This window comes from Monodon monoceros, unplaced genomic scaffold (assembly GCF_005190385.1).
Source record: "Monodon monoceros isolate NGI ecotype Baffin Bay Population unplaced genomic scaffold, NGI_Narwhal_1 Super_Scaffold_6, whole genome shotgun sequence".
NCBI lineage: Eukaryota > Metazoa > Chordata > Mammalia > Artiodactyla > Monodontidae > Monodon > Monodon monoceros.
Window position 1 is genome coordinate 6,087,354 of NW_021703783.1, and position 17,227 is coordinate 6,104,580.

At 53.5% G+C, this 17,227-nt stretch overlaps 2 protein-coding genes and 1 long non-coding RNA gene across 11 annotated transcripts in view; 1 reads left to right on the plus strand and 2 right to left on the minus strand.

Moving 5' to 3' along the window:
- ACRBP (acrosin binding protein) overlaps nucleotides 1-6,410 on the minus strand; it is a 7,476-nt gene extending 1,066 nt beyond the window's left edge. For 2 of the 3 annotated variants that reach the window (XM_029204258.1, XM_029204256.1), the window contains exons 1-8: nucleotides 6,321-6,410; nucleotides 5,877-6,095; nucleotides 5,582-5,676; nucleotides 4,996-5,113; nucleotides 3,928-4,312; nucleotides 3,346-3,478; nucleotides 1,212-1,391; nucleotides 938-1,105 (exon numbers count right to left, since the gene is read on the minus strand). In XM_029204258.1, coding sequence (XP_029060091.1) covers nucleotides 938-1,105; nucleotides 1,212-1,391; nucleotides 3,346-3,478; nucleotides 3,928-4,312; nucleotides 4,996-5,113; nucleotides 5,582-5,676; nucleotides 5,877-6,095; nucleotides 6,321-6,363 — 1,341 coding nt within the window. In that variant the 5' untranslated portion in view covers nucleotides 6,364-6,410. Of the gene's footprint in view, nucleotides 1-937; nucleotides 1,392-3,345; nucleotides 3,479-3,927; nucleotides 4,313-4,995; nucleotides 5,114-5,581; nucleotides 5,677-5,876; nucleotides 6,096-6,320 lie in introns of all 3 variants that reach the window. The other variant, XM_029204257.1, reaches the window with a different exon arrangement.
- A 28-nt stretch (nucleotides 6,411-6,438) lies between these two features.
- On the plus strand, nucleotides 6,439-12,791 carry LOC114885030. The gene is made up of 3 exons (XR_003791000.1): nucleotides 6,439-6,793; nucleotides 9,808-9,947; nucleotides 10,091-12,791. It is a non-coding gene; the product is annotated as an uncharacterized LOC114885030 (long non-coding RNA).
- ING4 (inhibitor of growth family member 4) lies at nucleotides 7,218-17,046 on the minus strand. 7 transcript variants are annotated; one of them, XR_003790998.1, is made up of 9 exons: nucleotides 14,931-14,992; nucleotides 11,256-11,327; nucleotides 9,337-9,503; nucleotides 9,042-9,156; nucleotides 8,752-8,860; nucleotides 8,349-8,496; nucleotides 8,005-8,066; nucleotides 7,668-7,896; nucleotides 7,262-7,431 (listed from the first exon to the last, which is right to left on the minus strand). XR_003790998.1 is itself a non-coding variant. In XM_029204264.1 (8 exons), exons 2-8 carry the CDS (start codon nucleotides 11,281-11,283, stop codon nucleotides 7,857-7,859), a joined length of 669 nt encoding a protein of 222 aa, XP_029060097.1. In that variant the 5' UTR covers nucleotides 11,284-11,327; nucleotides 15,572-17,046; the 3' UTR covers nucleotides 7,218-7,856. The 7 variants fall into 7 exon arrangements, 5 of the variants coding, with proteins under 5 accessions (XP_029060097.1, XP_029060096.1, XP_029060094.1 ...); XM_029204264.1 differs by lacking the exon at nucleotides 14,931-14,992 and adding an exon at nucleotides 15,572-17,046 and having other exon boundaries at nucleotides 7,218-7,896; XM_029204263.1 differs by having other exon boundaries at nucleotides 7,218-7,896; nucleotides 8,752-8,857; nucleotides 9,051-9,156; nucleotides 14,931-15,002.
- Between the last annotated feature and the right edge of the window lie 181 nt (nucleotides 17,047-17,227).

A 17,227-nucleotide genomic window follows, 5' to 3' on the forward strand; every position in this document is an offset into this window, starting at 1 on the left:
ACCAGGGCACAGAACCAGACCCTCTGCACCTGGGGTGTCCCCTCTGCCCTTCCCGTCCCACCCTCAGCCATGGTTCAGTTGCTGGGAAGGAGCCAGGAGCTGGAGCTGAGAAGGGGGTGCCCTGCTGGTCACCAAGCTGGGAAAGCAGCTGAGCGACGAGGGCCAGGGAAGGGGCACTAAGGGCCCAGTACGCGGGAAGGGGCCCAGGCAGCGGTCCCATCTCAGGGAGCTTCCTAGGGACTGTTTAGTGCGGAAGAGGTCAGAAGTGCCTCTAATGTATGACCCTGGGCCAGTCACTTCCCTCTATGAGCCTCGCCTGCCCATCTATAAATCCAGGGGAGCAGCTGAGGCAGTCCGAGACCCCTTCCAGATCTAGGGGCCCAGGGAGAAGAGCTGGGCGGAGACCTCTCGGCTCAGATAAAAGCCCTTTCTTAGGCTGCCTCTGCTTTTCCTGGTCTTGATTTTTCCTGCTAAACCACAGAAGGGAGGGGCCGGGCTCTCAGCTACAGCAGCTAGTTCCGTGGGGGGAGGTAACTCTGGGGGCGGGGAGCAAAGCTGATCCCAGTGAGAGGGAAAGCACTAGAAGATTTGAGAAGGAGCCTCCAGGCTTAGGCAGGGAAGCACTGGGTCACCGTCAGCAGCCGTTTGGGGCAGAGATGAAGTCCCCCAGCCCACCCCCTGCAGGTAACCGGCAGAGCTGGACCAGACCTGTCTCATGCCCCCATGGCCTGTGCCCGCCCGGCCCTCCAGGTTTCTACTCCTTTGCTAAGTGCAATCCTGCTCTCTTGGGGGTCTGGAGGGTCTACTGCGGAGAGGCAGGAGGCTCAGTGAGGCCAGGGGCCCAAGCCCCCCTCCACATCCTAGGGTTCCCCAGAGCAGGGGACCAGAGGGGACCGGGGTGAGCAGGGTGGGGCTGAGCTTTGGGGAAGGCGCTGACCTTGGTGGGGAAGTCCCCATCCTGGAAGCTGAGGAACTCAGTCTGGAGCCAGCTGGCGACTCGATTGTCTTCGCAGCCCTTGGTGGCCAGCCGGGCACACCAGAAGTCCATGCGCAGCCCGCCATACAAATCCAGCGCGTAAAAGCGGCCCGATTTTAGGGTCCCTATCTGCGGCATGGGGCACAGGGGAGAGGTGGGCGTCCTGGCCCCCCTGCTGCCCCATCCTGCCTGGGGCCTGAGGCCCCCGGCCGCTGCAGGCCACCCTCCTCGGTACCTGGGTGCCGATGGACGTGCTCTGGGACGCGAGCAGGGGGCTGACGAAGGGCGTCTTGTGGGAGCTGTCACACTGCTGCCGCCGTAGGCTGGCCTCCGAGCGGCACTGCTCCAGCTTGAGGGAGCAGAACTCACAGAGGGCACACGTAGCCACGTGGCGCCGCCCAAGGTTGTCACAGACCTGAGGAGGAGCGCGGCTGGGGAACTGAGGCTGAGGCTCCCCCGCTTCCGCCCTCCAGAGCCGCTCCGCAGAATGTCTCCGCATTAAGTCTTTTCCAGAAGCTCCTGTGGCTTTTCCCTGCCGCCCTCCCCAAGGGTCCTCAAGGACCTCCCGTCGGCTCTCTGTTTCTTCACCCTCTTCCTGGATTATTTATCTACTCACAGGTAATATTCATCTCCCTGCTGGTGACACCCAAACCTTTACCATCACTTCTGATCTCTTTCCTGAGCTCCAAATCCCCACGGCCAAGTGCCTGACAGACATGTAACTTAGCCCGTCTGAAAAAGACTCATAACCCTCCCTTCCTCTCCGCTAATGATAACGCTAATATTCACAAAGAGTCGGCACGGTGCTGCGCACCATGGCGATAAGTGCCATCATCTCCTTTGGTCTCCACAGGAACCTTCTACTAGCATAGGTACTAAGCAGGCCTCCGTTGTGTGCCTGACGAGGAAACCGAGGCTCCGTGAGGCTGAGTCAACTGCTCAAACCCACGTCTAGTGCGTGTGGAGCTGAGGCACTGCTCCTGGTGCTTCCAACTCCAAAACCTGTCCTCTGCCCAAGCACCTAGGCTCAGAACCTCCAAGTTCTTGGATGACATTTTGTATGTGGAGCCCGGTGGGGCTCTCTGCCCTGAGCAAGTCTCCCCAGCCTTCCAGGAGGAAGGAGGATCTCGCCCTGCAGCATCGCCAGTCCATCCCGTCAGCGTGTCACAGTCACAAAATCTCTTACGTCGCCTTCCTTGCTCCTCCTAACAGCACACGGGGGACGCATCATCATGTCCCTGACCCCAAATCATGACTGAATTCTCTTTTCTTACCAAATTAAATACAAATGCTTCAGACTGCCATTCGGGATTATTCACATCATGACCCTTATTATCTCTTTGACTCTAAAAATCCAGTGAGCCCTCCACCACTCCTGAACTTCCTACACTCCAAAACAAAAACAAAAAGACCCAGAAGAACTCTCTCTCCAGCACCTGCCACACTCCTTTTGTAATGCTACTGAATCCCTGCTCCCTGCGGGCCAACAGCAGTGTGCTCGTTTTTTTTTTTTTTTTTTTTTTTTTTGGTTCCACGTGGAATTTCTTCTCTTTCTTGCCTCAGAGACTTTGCACATATTGATACTAACCCCTCTAGCAGGAACCTCTACCAACCCCTTCTTTTGCCTGGTTAACTTCTTTTAGCTCCGGGTCTCAGTTTACACATCAGTTCCTCCAAGAGGCAATTCTCCGATCCAGCCCAACGCGACGTTTGTGCCCTCCATCTGCTCTCTGCACTTTGTACTTGTCCGCCATGCATTGATCCTGCCACACCGTTCTCCGTTTCTGCATCTGTCTCTCCCACCGGACTCCAGGAGGAGAGGGAATGGGATCTGTTGTACTCATTGCTAAAATACCTAGGACAGAGTTGCTAACATCTCAAATACCTAGCCCGATCAATATTTGAACAAACGGATGAATGGGTGGCATACGAGCTCTCAACAAACATTTGCTAACTTGCACTTTTTGGAAGCCCTATTTCCTGGGAATAGGACCTGCTGGGTGCTGAGGACACGTCGAGGCTGGGATCTCTCTACAGATCCCTGGAAACGGTTCTATGATCCCTCTGGAAAGAATAGCTACATCTAAGGTAAAGCCAAGTCCTGCCGGTGGTGAACTGGCTCAGGAGATGACTCAAACCTAACAAGGCGCAGCCACAGCATGAATTCTGGACTGCAATGGATTCCAGACTTCGTCCTGTGACCTCCTCCTTTAAGGGGAGCTGGAGATACCCTTCCAAAGAAGGGATTCTCACTTGGAGAGAATCTCCAATGATGCCTCGGGCTTTATGTAGCCCCGCCCATTAACCACTCCTGAGGCCCAGAGGATGCCCAGTGAGCATGGAGCCATTAAACAGCATGGTGGGCATACCGACTTCCCGAAACCAAGGATCTCATCCTCCAAGTGCTGCCAGGCCTTGGCTGTAGGGGTTATGACACAGGTGTTCTCCACAATCGAGTAGCACAGTGCCAGCAAGGCCTCCACGTGAGGCAGCTGCAGGAGACTGCAAGAAGATGGCACCGGCTGGGGCAGAAAGCCCACCCACTCTCTTCCCCTCCCCTTAGCGTCTAGTCCTAGTCACACACATTTAGCATGCTGGATGGGGCCCCGGAGGCCTCCAGACCAACTGCCTCCTTTTACAAATGAGGAACTGAGATCCAGAAAGGGGAAGTAAAAGTTGCAGTGCTTATCAGGGTCAGAGACAACCCCAGAACCCAAGCCTAGTAGCTCTAGGTTCAGGGCGCACCCCACGACTTCATGTAGAGACAGATGTCTAGGGCAGTGCTTAAGCCCATGACGGCCACAGAGCAGGCGAGGCAGGCAGCGGCTAGGTGCACCTGAAGCCCAGGCAGATGTGAGTGGGTCTGGGGGCCGAGGCTGGCAAAGGGGGCTTCTCATTCCCAAAGACAGCGGGGAAGGTAGGGCCGGTGGGGCAGACAGAACTTCCTGTACCTGCCAGGGCTCTGGGCTTTCCAGATATTCTCCTCATATACATCATTCATTTCATTCATTTCATCCATTTCCTGCACAGATCGGATGACCTCTTGGATGTTCTCCATCATCATGGGAGTAGACTCCACTTCCCGCACCCGGGGAGTGAAGGAGAAAGGGTTGGAGGATACAAATTCAGACTGGGTCTTGGGCTCCGGGTCTGCCTGCAACCCAGACGTCGCCTCCAGCGCCTGCTTTGTGCCCTGTCCTTCCTCCCACTCCTCCTCTTGTCCCTCCCGCTCCTGCCCTTGATCCTGGCCACCCAGGGACAGGGAGGATTGTAGCAGCTCCTCCACGCTGCTGTTAAGCCGCTCGGGCCAGGGCTGGAAGGCCTGTTGTTCTGTGGCTGCAGCAGGGTTTGGGAGGGACCAAGAGAGAGAAGGGAAAGGGATGGTCAGGTTTCTGACCCCCCGTGTCTTTGTTCACAGAGGGACGCACATAAACGCAGACAAAAACACATAAACACACACAAACACATACATAAACACAAAGGCAGAGGAAGGCAGTGCAAATTGCACACATTCATTTAGTTGAGCATAAAAAATACAGGAGAGAATACAAATATCAAAATAAAAGAACATTACCATGGCGACAGTGGAGGCAGCGTTACCGGTCCCCTTTCCACCTCCCTTACAAGTGGTCCTCTTCCCTAACCCACCTCAAATACCACCTTTTGTCCCCCTCACTTAGGAAACACCAAGTATTCTGAATACCTAGCAACCAATCCTTTCTAGAGTGAAGATTTTAGCTGGGAAAAGTCCCAGAGCACTTCTTAATGTAGGAAGGTTTGGGGGAGCTAGGAAAAATCGGTTCAGGGCAGAGATGTTCGTAATGTCAGAAAACATCCTAGGACAGGAAAGCCCTAACTTGTACTCAGAAAAAGCAGGCTCTCCCTTATGTAAACAGCTGCCCATGGCCGCCTCCACTGGCTCATCTCCCCACGTCCCTCCCACTGATGCCTTAAACCCTGGGCTCCGGGACTCGTGGGAGGAGAGGCTGGGAGTCTCCCGGGTGCTGGGAGGGTCTCACCTGTGGTGTGGGAGGACTTGGGGGAGGTCATCGTCGTGAGCGGCACTTCAGAGGAAGTGTCCACCTCCTTGAGAGTGTTTGGTGAGAGGATAGAGACTGGCTGGGAGCACCCGACCCGCTGCAAGGAGAGAAGCAAAGTGGCAACGCCTTTCCCAAAGGGCGAACTTCTACTCCTGCTTATCCTCCGTCCCTGTCCCTCGGGTCTCCTCTCTCACAGTTCCTGGGCGGGAATGAGGGCACATGGCCCCCGGTGGAACTCTCTAGACCTGGGAAAGGGTCCCCTGCAAGATCAGACTCCCGTCTGGCCCACACTCCTGCCTTCAGTCTTTTGCATTTGACTTGAATGACATCACTGACCTGCTGGAAGGGCTTATCTCTGCCTCCTCCCATCCCTCTTCCCTACTTTTCTTGCAGTAACAGGACTGTTCTGACAGTCTGAATGCCCAAGGTGAGACTGTACGCACGTATAATCTGGGTAAATGATGGCAAAGTGGCAGGTAGGGAGGACCTAAGGCTGGCTTGGAGCCACTGCCACCGCCTGTCCCTTGATCCTTGACACCAGATCCAACCTCTGTCCCAGCCTCACCTTGGCGTAGTAGACGTGGTTGGAGCAACGGTACTGAGTAAACTGGCAGAAGGACTCAAACCAGGAGGCATAAGGGAGGTCGGAGCAGACAGCGCCTGGGGAAGGGCGTGCGGCGGAAGTGAACACACCAGGGGGAACGCCCTCTGGGGGGGCACGCCCTCTGGGAGGGGGCGGGACGGGGCGGTGGGCTCCCGGGGTCTGGAGAGCCCAGCACGCGGGCTCAGTGTGAGGCGCCAGCCACCCCCTCGCCCCGGGTCCAGCGAGCACAGGTCTGGCCCTCGAGGCGGGCCCTCACCTTCAGGCACCAGGCCGTGGTTTTCATACTGGTCCAGCTGGACGAGGGTGGGGTTCCGGCAGCCGTGGGTTGCGCGGAGCCGGCAGGTGGTCTCCGCCTTCCAGGTTGGGGTCAGCAGCGCAAAGAAGCGCTCATACTCGGTGGGAGAGAGGGGGCTGCCCGGAGTGGAGGTCGAGAGGGAATCCTGGGCGGGGGCCGGTGCCGGAGGCAGGAGCAGCACTGCGGGGCGGGAAACAGACCACGGATGGACCCAACTCCGACACCGGGCGAGCCGGCCCGTGCACACGGAGACCGGGGCGTCTGGCCGCCGAGCCCGCGGGCGAGGGCGAGAGAGCTGGGGCGGGGGGGCGGGGGGGGCGGTGGGAGGGGCTGGAAGCGGCCGGCCCAGGGGAAGGCGGTTCAGAGACGGTGCAGGGAGGGCTCCGGGGGCGGACGCGCGCTCACCTCTCAGGAGTGAGAGAAGGGAGGCGGCGGCGAGCTGCCTCATGGCCCCGGACGGTCGCCCGTGTTCCCGGGACCGAGCGGCCTCTAACGGGACGAGCCAGGGCTAGCCGGCGGGCGGGGGCCGCGGGTGCGAGGCCGCCGACGTCACAAAGGGCGGGGCGGGCCACGCGGGGTGGGGGACGGGGAAACGGACGTTTGGCCGGGCTCGGTCGGAGGGCGGGTGCGGGTCCCCGCGTGTCACGCTCCAGCACGAGAGGACAAGGAGGGCAGGAGTGATCACTGACTCGGTGCCTTGGACGGCGGAGCTCCTGTGTTGTTCCTTACGCGTGACGTTTTTTCATTTCAAGGTGATCCCATAAAGTGGATACTGTCACTAGCCCTATTTTACAATCTGCCCAAGAAGGGGTGAGGCCTGGAAGTGAGGCGCGCAGAGATGGGACGTACAACACAAAGTCTGGAGAGGGCGCCTCCAGGTAAGGAGCCGAAGGAGAAGCAAGAGGGGGTTCGGGTGAGGAGGAGGTGGGGCATAAGGGGGGCTCAGCCTAAGGAGGTGGTTTCCTGGTGGAGGCAGGCCAGACAGCTCACTGGTGTAGGGCAAACTACGTGTTTTCCTGTTTTGTGTTTAAAATAAGTCAGCCTGATACTTAGTCACGTATAAAGCACAAAATACACATTTACTGGAAATTAAGTGAAAGGTATCTGAGGGAGAAAAGATGCAGAATCGTAAAGGTTTTGGAAACCCTGGTCTGAGGCACAGTCCCCAGGCAGCTCGGGTGGTTCCAGAGAAGTTGACAAGTTGTGGATTCTGGGGCAGAGGTACCACTTCTGGTTCCACATCTTGTCCCACTTCTGGCATGTCATCCTCCCACCTTTTAGCCAACTCAGAGGATGCAAAATATGCTTAGCACATGTACTGAAATAGTGTCTCTACAATAAACACAGCAGGCCAACATGTACAGCTTTTATTCACCGACCCAATTCCTTTACATATGAGATATCTGCACTCCACCCTGCCCCTCCCACTCACAAACCAGGACGAATCCTCTTGGCACAGAGGAAGGGGTGACCCTTCAGCCAGGGCCACAGCCCAGATGATCTGGAGGAGCCCCCGCTGGAAAAGCAGGAAGAGAGTGAAGAAAGTTTATCACGCCATGGCCCCCCACGAGGGGAGGGGATCAGGAGGCTGGGGGAGGGCCCCATGCTACTGCCCCAGTCCTTAAATACAAAGCAAGGGGAGTAAAGAGGACCATCCCTCAAAAATACAGCACCAACCTCAGCATGGAGGCAAAAGGACAGTGGGCAAGACCCCTTCCCTCTGAAGGGGGCGGGCTGAATGAGAGCACATACCGTTAGTGGCTGCAGCGACCCCCGTACCAGGGTCTGCGTGCAGCCTCAGCACCAGGAGCGGGGCGGGGAGGAGAGGGGGTGACAACTGTGCGCCACCCACCTCTCCCTGACCCCAGCCAGGCATCCCTCTCCCCACTAGCCCAGGTCAGGGGATGTGGAAGAAACTGTGTTGGAATCCAAGGCCCTCGTCTATTTCTTCTTCCGTTCTTGGGAGCAGCGTGGGCAAAACCTACAAAGGAACGTGACAGAGAAGGGGGAGAGAGTGAGCGAAAGGGAGGATGCCCTCTGTCACTCACTCAGCTCGTGACAGTCCAGCCCCACCGCAGCTCTCACTCACCACTTCCCCCGAGGCTTGGTGGTCAGCCCCACACAGGCAAAGTGGAACCACTCGATGGAACACTGGGAAAGGAAGAGGATGGAAGCAGCAGAACTCAGGGACCAGGGTGGGGCAGAGGAAAGAAAAGAACCCCCCCCACCCTCCATTCCCCCCCATCCCTTAGGAGTACTCCCTTATTCCATCCCTTGGGAGAATTCCTGAAGGGTCCAAGGCCAACCAACTCCAACTACCTTTCTCCTATCCCGAAGTCCCCCTATTCAACCGTTACCCCCCTTCTTGTACCCAACTCCCTTCATGTCCACCAGAACCCGCCCCCCCCCATCCTGAGGCAAAACAGTTCTTACATCAGGGTTGTCACAGCCAATCATCTCTCCATAGGAGACCTGGTGACAAAGGCAATAGGTGGGTTCGTTGGGATCCACAGGCATATCCAACACATCAGAGGGGTGGACACTGCCAAAGGTCACTGAGGGCATCCCATACTCAGGGCTTCTGCGTGCCAAGAGGAAGAGAAAGTGTCATCTGCGGGAAGGGAAGCTACAGCTTGAGATGCTCAGAGCCGGCAGAGGAGGAGGTCCTTGTGGGGCTAGTGATTTGTGGCTTCTCCTCTGTATCCAGCAGATACCAAAATGGCAAGGAGAGTTGTTGGCACAGGAGACAGCAAAGTGGCAAGGGGCACTGTGGCTGGGGTGAGGTGGCGGGAAAGAGGAGTCTGTCCCTTGGCAAAATGCTCCCTGACACACTCACGTGCGCACAAGTTTTAACTTCTTCTGGGCGGCCTTGGGGGCTTCTTCGTCGGAGTTTTTCCCTTTGGAACGAGCACGGGCAGCCTTCTTCTCCTTTTGAGTCCGGCCTTCTAGGCAAGAGGGGGGGAAGCCAGAAGGCAGGGAGACAGAAGGGTGGGTTAAGCCCCCCTCCCCCTGCCCCTCCTCCAAGCCGGTGGCCCTCCCTCGGAGCTGAGGAGCAGGCTGGCTTCTCCCTCCGGGTCCTCGCCCCACCCCTCGCCCCACCTCTCACAGCCCCGCCCCCCTCCTCACTCTTTTTGCCTTTGCTGGAAGAGCTGTCATAGTCACTTGACTCAATCTGCTTCTCCTTCAGATCAGCCTCAAAACGGGCCAGGTCTGTGTCCAGTCGCCGAATGTGTTTGTCCACCTGGGTGGGAAGGAAGGAGAAGGAAGAGCTACAGGGCTGGTTCCAGTTAAAGAAAACAGGCTGAGGCAGATTCTATGGATCTCCCAGACCCAAAACAGATCCCAACACGGCTGAAGGAGGGGGTCTAGGACCCTGAGGAATAGACGGGAGGCAGGTGGGGAGCCATGCACAGGGCCATACCATCTCATAGGTCTGCATGGCAAGCTGCACCTTGTCGTCACCAAAGCCCTTGCACTTGCCATAGGCTTCCTGGATCTGTCTGAGAAGGGCCAATTTCTCCTCGGAGCTCAGGCTGCGGGCGCTGCTCATATACTCAGTGGCCAACTTGTCAATTTCAGCCTTCAGGTCTACAACAGAGACAGAGGCCTGGTCACAATGGCCCCTGAGTGGCTAGGTGGAACACACTTCTTCCTCTTGCTCCTTGGACCTTTTCCATTGACCATCATAACCTTTGAATTAAAACGTACTGAACATTCCTAGGTACTGTGCCACGTACTCAAGTAATGCAACATGTTCACAATATGTGTTTCAGAGGTGCCTCCGGGTGCTGAAAACATTGCTATCATAGTTGGAACTGAATTTATTGAACCATAATGAGGGATTCCTGGCACGCGGCACTAATACGAAGTGTGTTTTTGTCGCTGTCTGAAGATGCTTCTTTGCAGGGCTTGCTGCCTCTTGAACCATGAACTTTGTCTCAAAAGCCATCTGGTTTCTCGTCTCGAAAACATCCCACGGCAGCTCTGAGTGCTACAGACCAGGCTGGGTCATCTGCTGCTGCTGGCTTCCAGGTCTGTACATCTATATCTCATTTAAAATTAGGCCCTGGTCCATTCACGGCACAGTTCTTCTGCTTACTGCCCACCCTGTTTTGCTCATCGTTTGCAACTTGCTTATATTTCCCATCACTTTTTTTTCTGTTTGTTCATTTTAGATATTGCTCCAAACGTTTCTGCAAGGCTGGTGACGTCCCAAGGCACTGAGACTTTAGATGCCCACCGCCCAATATTTGGTAGTGCTCACAAAACATGTCGATGGAGAAAAAAGTATGACTGCAACACGGGGCAGCAATAGGTAACAGGGAAGACCTGCGCGCACACTAGGTTTACGCCCCGCTTCATTCGAGGCCCTTGGAGGAAGCTGGAAAAGCATGTATGTACTTCAGTAATCTCCAACTGGTCTTTCTGTGCATGAACTCAAGAGCTGGAACTGTATTACAAAGCAAGGAGCTGGTGCTCAGCATTCAGCAGGGAGTTCTCAGGGGCCTACGTCCAGGATTTTAGATGATGTTCACCTTTTCACGAGTAAACTTACCAAGAGTAACTTAAATCACAGCTTTAGGTATCCTAACAACAGCCTGTTACATCCTTGGGCACAGTTACATGAGGATGCACCTATATATCCATCAGCAGGTGTGGGGGGATAGCTCCAACAAATACCTTTGACTTTGAAGAGACAAACCTGACCGCTGTAGTGTGGCCTCAGGCTCCAAATGAATGCCTCAATGCAGCCCAACTTGCTCAATGCCCAGGCAAGGCCACAGACGGCACCCAGTGCTTCTGTGCCGCTGAATATAGTGTAGAGATCCTGATGTTTGCTAATTGCTGCTTTTCCTTCTTTTTTCCTTTCTTTTTAAGATCTTCTCATGCAGCAAAGTTCCTGTCTACCAACATGAGTTGCAGTCTAAAGCCACAGTGAATTTTGTGACAGTAACATTAACAATCCAGTGGAATAGAAATATTCTAGTCTTCCTATAAACGTACTGAACATGGAGAACAGAAATGATTCTAGGAATGACTTTGGTTTTTTAAATTATTCTTGAGGGAGATATAAAGAGCATAGCATCTTTGAATTCTTGAGGCACTGTCACAATACGCCATGTGTTATGGAAAAGCTGACACACAAATATGGGTCATTATTACTCTCCTTCTAAGAACTGCAAGACAGTGAGAGAGAGAGTGAGAGTGAGAGAGAGAGAGAGAGAGAGAGAGAGAGAGAAGCTGCAGCAATCCAGACCAGATGATATGCTAACACCAAACAGAAGAAGAAACGATCACATACACACTCACTATACACTGGACTCCTTACTCTGTACGTACCCTCTGTTCTTTGGTCCAGGTCCCTCATGAGCTGGAAGTTTCTCTGCAGTTCAAATGGGAGGTTTTCAATACCTGGGGAGAAGAGGAGAAATTGAGCCTCCCTGGACGTCCTAGGCCCTACAGCTGCTTTTAAAGAACAGGTCCAAAACAACACTCGGTTTTCCCTCCTTCAAACCGCTGGATTATCTGTTACAGCACTCATCGTTCTGCTCTCAGGAGAGGTCACGTCTGCCTCTTTCCACAACTAACCCCTCCACCTCTACACAGCTTTCCCACCCTTCCTCCCTTCAGTGACTTTACAAATCAGCCTTTCCCTTTCCTTTCCTTTCAATCTCTGTCTCCAAGCTCCTTGCCCTCAACTTACAAATACCCTCCTGGCATCCTCCACCACTCATCACACACACACTTCCAACCTGCTCTCCATACAGTAGCCAGAATGTTCTTTAAAAAACGCAGATCTGGGCTTCCCTGGTGGCGCAGTGGTTGAGAGTCCGCCTGCCGATGCAGGGGACACGGGTTCGTGCCCCGGTCCGGGAAGATCCCACATGCCGCGGAGCGGCTGGGCCCGTGAGCCATGGCCACTGAGCCTGCGCGACCGGAGCCTGTGCTCCGCAACGGGAGAGGCCACAACGGTGAGAGGCCCGCGTACCGCAAAAACAAAATGCAGATCTGCTCAAGTCACTGTCCTGTTTATAACCCTCTAGTGACCTCCTACTGCAATATTCCTATTGCTATTCTGCACTTTCTGGCCCTTGCTTCCGTCACACCAGCCCTAACTCACGTCAGTCCCCGTCTGTGCTCTCTCTGCTCTATCATACTGCCTCCTCTGAGTGCCTTGAACTTGCCAGTGCTCTTCATGACACTTGGCTTTTCACACGCTACTCTCTCTGCCCAGAATGCCCTGCCCAGTCTTCTTCATCCCACCTCCACCATACCTCTTGGCCTTCAAATTCCTGTTCATTCTTCAAAGTTCAGCTCAACCCTGACTGCCCCAAACTCCAACAAGTGCCCTGGATTATGCTGTCATGCTATTTTTTTTTTTTTAAATACGTATTTCGCTGCGCGGGGTCTTAGTTGCAGTACACGGGATCTTTGTTGCTGCATGCGGGACCTTTTAGTTGTGGCATGTGGGATCTTGTATCTGCAGCGTGTGGGATCTAGCTCCCTCCCTGACCACGGATCGAACCCAGGCCCCCTGCATTGGGAGTGCGGAGTCTTAACCACTGGACCACCAGGGAAGTCCCTGTCGTGGTATTCTGTGTCTACCCTTTTGGGCTCTTATCCAATGTACTTAAATAAGTAATTGTGTAATTAGTTATTTGGTATGTCTCCCCAGCTCTCCAGAAGGGTTAGATGTATCTGTCTTCTTCCCTATTTCTCTAGAGTTTAGAACTATGATGTGCATACAGAGGATCCTCAATAAATACTTGAATAAATGCATGAATACTTAAGTCTCTCTCATAAAAGAAAAATCTCTTCCCATGACTCCACTTCCAACTTTTAAAATGCCTCCACTGCTTTAACCTATAAACTCAGGTTCACCACCACCAGTTTACTGAGACTAAGCCATCATGACTTACCAGGTCAAATGATGGGTCATCAGTCCTATCCTAAAAAAATTACGTTCGCAGGATCAGGCACCATCTTCTCGTCTTCGAATAACTTTCTTCCTCTTAAGATTCCAAATCTCATCACATACTTTCTAGCAATTCCATCACTGACATTTCCTTAGCCTGTCCCTTAAATGTTAATATTTTCTTGAGCTTACACTTAATTTAATCCTCTAATTTTCTCACTTGCTTTCTCTGAATGATCTCCATCTTATTTACTCTTACAGATACAATTACCATTCCCATGCTTAAATCTAAGTTGAATAAATATGTTACTGTTACTCCTGAATTTCCTATCTTGTTGATGATTTACTGTCTACCTCACTTCCCAAACAGGAAATAGAGAAGTCACCTTAGATTCCTCCTTCTCTCTCAACCACTCAGTCAGTCAATCCTGTCATATTTAACTCCTAAACACTTCTGTCACTCCCTGAGATCAGGTCCTCATCTCTGACCAGGACTGTTATCCCTAACTGATCTCCCTATTACTAATGTCATCATGCTCCAATTTATCATGCAACATTTATTTTCCTTTATATAAAAAAAATCACTCTATTTAGAAAATCTGTTGGTTCCTCGCTATTTAGAGTGCACGCTGGTGGACTTCCCTGGTGGTGCAGTGGTTAAGAATCCGCCCACCCGCAGTGGTTGAGAGTCCGCCTGCCGATGCGGGGGACGCGGGTTCGAGCCCTGATCCAGGAAGATCGCACATGCCGCGGAGCAACTAAGCCCGTGTGCCACAACTACTGAGCCTGCGCTCTAGAGCCCGCGAGCCACAACTACTGGGCCCGCGTGCCACAACTACTGAAGCCCGCGCGCCTCGAGCGCGTGCTCCGCAACAAGAGAAACCACCGCAATGAGAAGCCCGCGCACTGCAACAAAGAGTAGCCCCCGCTCACCATAACTAGAGAAAGCCTGCGGGCAGCAACGAAAACCCAATGCAGCTCAAACAAACAAACAAATAAATAAATATAACGTGCAAGCTTCTTAGCTTGGCTTAAACGACCTTTCACAACCTAGCCCCACCTACCTTCTCCAGTCTCGTTTCCCAATCTTGCACCTCGGAGTCCTATACATCAAACACCCTGGCCTCACTTTTCCCTGGCTTTGCCACAAACCCATCATAACACCTTTGCTGATGCTTTCCCCAACGTGCAATTCCCTCTCCCTCTCCGCACTCAACCTTCAAGTTTCTATACATCACATCCTCTGTAAAGCTTTACCTGCACTCCCAGGTAATGAGCCCCTCTTTCTCCAGTGTTACCTACTGTCCTTTTAATGTATTTCTATTATTTCATTTGTCACACTGTTTTATAAATATTAGCAGAACCTGTGTTCTACTAGACTATGAGCACTTGAGGGCAAGAGCCGGGTCTTACTCATTCTTGTATATCGCCAGTACCTGCCATTATGTCTGACCCATAGCAGAACCTCAAAAAACGAATGAATTAATGCCTCTCAACGATAAAGCAAATGTAAGGGCATAGGGTGACGGACTCTGAAGAGGTAGGTTACACAAATGGCATAAACATAACACCATATTTCCACTTGATGGGAATTGGATCTTTACTCCAAGAGGAGAAGCCTTCCGGTTCATCATCTGACAGTGGTCACTCGTAACCCCCCATCCCCACGAGAAGCCGCTTCTTCGAAAGAACTGGTTGGAGGAGCCGCGAGCAGATCTTCATCGCTGCTCCAAATGGCAGTGGATGATATATTAATACGAAAACGACCGATTCGGAACGATTTTAAGAAAATGATATATGCTGAGGCCAGAGACTCTGCAGACGGGGGCAGCAAATATCTCCCCGGCTATGCCCACCAGCCCTTCAAGAGCCGTCCCCCATCCCTGCCGCGCAGCCCCTCCCCCGTCTACACCCCAGAGCGAGGCCTCGACCCCGGTGCCCCGCCCCCTATTTCTTCACACCCTCCAGTATTTTCTCTCGCTCAACCCTTCACGACTGTGACTTTCTGACCACCGAGACTTCGGAGCCGTGAAGCTCCTCAGCCCCAATCCCCCCAACCCGTCTGTGACCCCTGACCCCCTCCTCCAGCCTGCTCTTACTGTCCAGATAATGTTCCAAATACATCCCCGCAGCCATCTTGAAGCAAAACAAAGCAACTTCCGCTCCGCCCCGGAAGTGACTGAACGCGAAGGGAGACGGAGCGCTCCTACCCGGCCTGGAGCCCTTCCGCCCTCACGAGGGGAACTTTCCGCCCTCACGAGAACTTCCGCCCTCACGAGACGAACTTCCGGTCTGAGTACAGGGCCCGCCGAGTTGCCTTCGCCTGGCGCAGACACTGGTCCGTGGCGGGTCGGCCGGGTGCGGGGCCGGCGGCGGTGGCCGCCGCGGCCGAGGGCGCCATTTTGCGTCCTCGCTCAAACGTCCATCCCTTCCAGGACGGGGACGTGCGGGCGTGAGAGCAAGGAAACCTGTCTCTTTGGGCTTTCAGTCTACAGAGAGTCCTTCTCAGCAGCTGGGGAATGTGAATCGGCCCCTTGGCGGAATGTGAAGCTGGCGATCAGGGCAGGTGCCTTCTTCCGCGTCGCTAGTTTCTTAGGAAGTTGAGGAGGCGCCTGGCGGTGCGAGGTTTAAATCCTCCCCGTTTCTGTTCACTCGCGCGAACACCAACTCCCCAGGATTATGTTTTAACGTGGAAACAATTATTTATAAACTCTACTTATAAATACAAAGAACTACTCACACAATAAAGCTGCGACTCTCCACACCTTATGTCAGGGTTCCTGTCACTTGAGGACGTTCTCGCTTGTAAAGTGACAAGAGTGCTTCTGGCCTTGCCCTCCTGTTTGTCTCCCTTTTTATTCGAGTTTGGGTACGATGTTAACCGGCACCGTAATTCTGAAAGGATTGGGGCACGGAGCTGTCACAACGGGGCCAGTTGGATGCCGACTATTACCCTGGTCCGCGACATCACAGCGACAACTACGCTCCTCGTCCGGATGGAAAGCCACCAAGTGCACGACAGGCCGCCACCACACCAGGGACGCAGAACTCAACGCCCAGAGCCGGAGAGTGTTAGGAAGACCGTTTTGGAGATCATTGTCACCCCAAAGCACGCGTTCTTAATAAGTATTAATGTCACATGGCAGGTTTTGGTTTGGGGTTTTGTTTTTGTTTTTGTTTTTTGGACTGTGCCGCGGCTTGCGGTTTGTTCCCCGACCAGGGAGTGAAGCCGGGTGGCGGCTGTGAGAGCCCAAGATCCTAACCACTGGGCCACCAGGGAACGCCCACATGGCAGGTTTTCAATGAAACATTTCAGCCACATAATTTAGCTCAAATATGTAAAAAAGGGCAAGGTGAAACCCCAGGTTTACTACTGAGCAGGTGGTAGATAGAGCAATAGAATCTAGAAGACGTCCCTCTAGTTGCAAGCGGCAGACCCTTGGATTATCTAATCTCCGTGCCTATTTCCTTGTCTATCAAAATGCCTGGAATCCTGTTTGCTTCATAGGGGTGTTGCTGTTCAAGTGTGGGGGTACCCTTCAAAAGAGATGCTGGTTGTAATAATACCTGTGATGAAGGTAGGGCTCTCAATGTCAATTCAACAGTTGGTGAGAACGGGGGAAACGTAGTAAGTATGCAGGAAACACACACTGCACGTTCGGTCATATGTGATACAGTCGTTAGTATCACACCACGGACTGAGACTATCTTGGATGCCCACACAAGAGCCCGAGCCCTAAAGCTAAGAGGTGGTGTTTCATTGCCTATCCACACGCCACCAGCTAATGAGCGTGGCTGCCCAGCAGTCCCACACAGGACGGCCACGTTGTCAGACGTGGGAGCTTTGTCACAACTTTTTCAGTGCTTAAAAGATTTTTAATTTTCAGGAATCTTGGAGGTGATCTAGCCCAATCCCTTCATTTAACAGCTGAAGAAGCATTGCGGCCGACACTGGTTGATGGGAGAGCCAGGGCGGAAGTCCAGGTTTCCCGCCCCTGCTCTGCCCCTCAGCACTACAACTGTCCTGTTTCATTCTTCAATCCCGGTTATGGGTTCCACCACTGGAAACCTCTGGTTTTAGGTGCCACAGGATATGCCAGCTGGAATTAGCACTGAGCCCACAGATGCTCTGGCAGCAATGCAGGTCCTTCCAGGAGGCCGTGCTTCCATTTCCTGGATAGGGAGAGCTTCGAGGTATCTTGTTAACACACGACTGAACCCTGCTCTCACACCTTAGGCGACACAGTCCTCACAGCAGGATTTGCATGTAGGAACCCTCATAAACCAAGATTTCACTTCAGAGATTTCAAAGTCGTGCCCCTCTATGGCTAGGGATACACACACAGCCCCATCACACAGCATTCGTTCTTACCGTTCGCACACTCTACTGTAAATC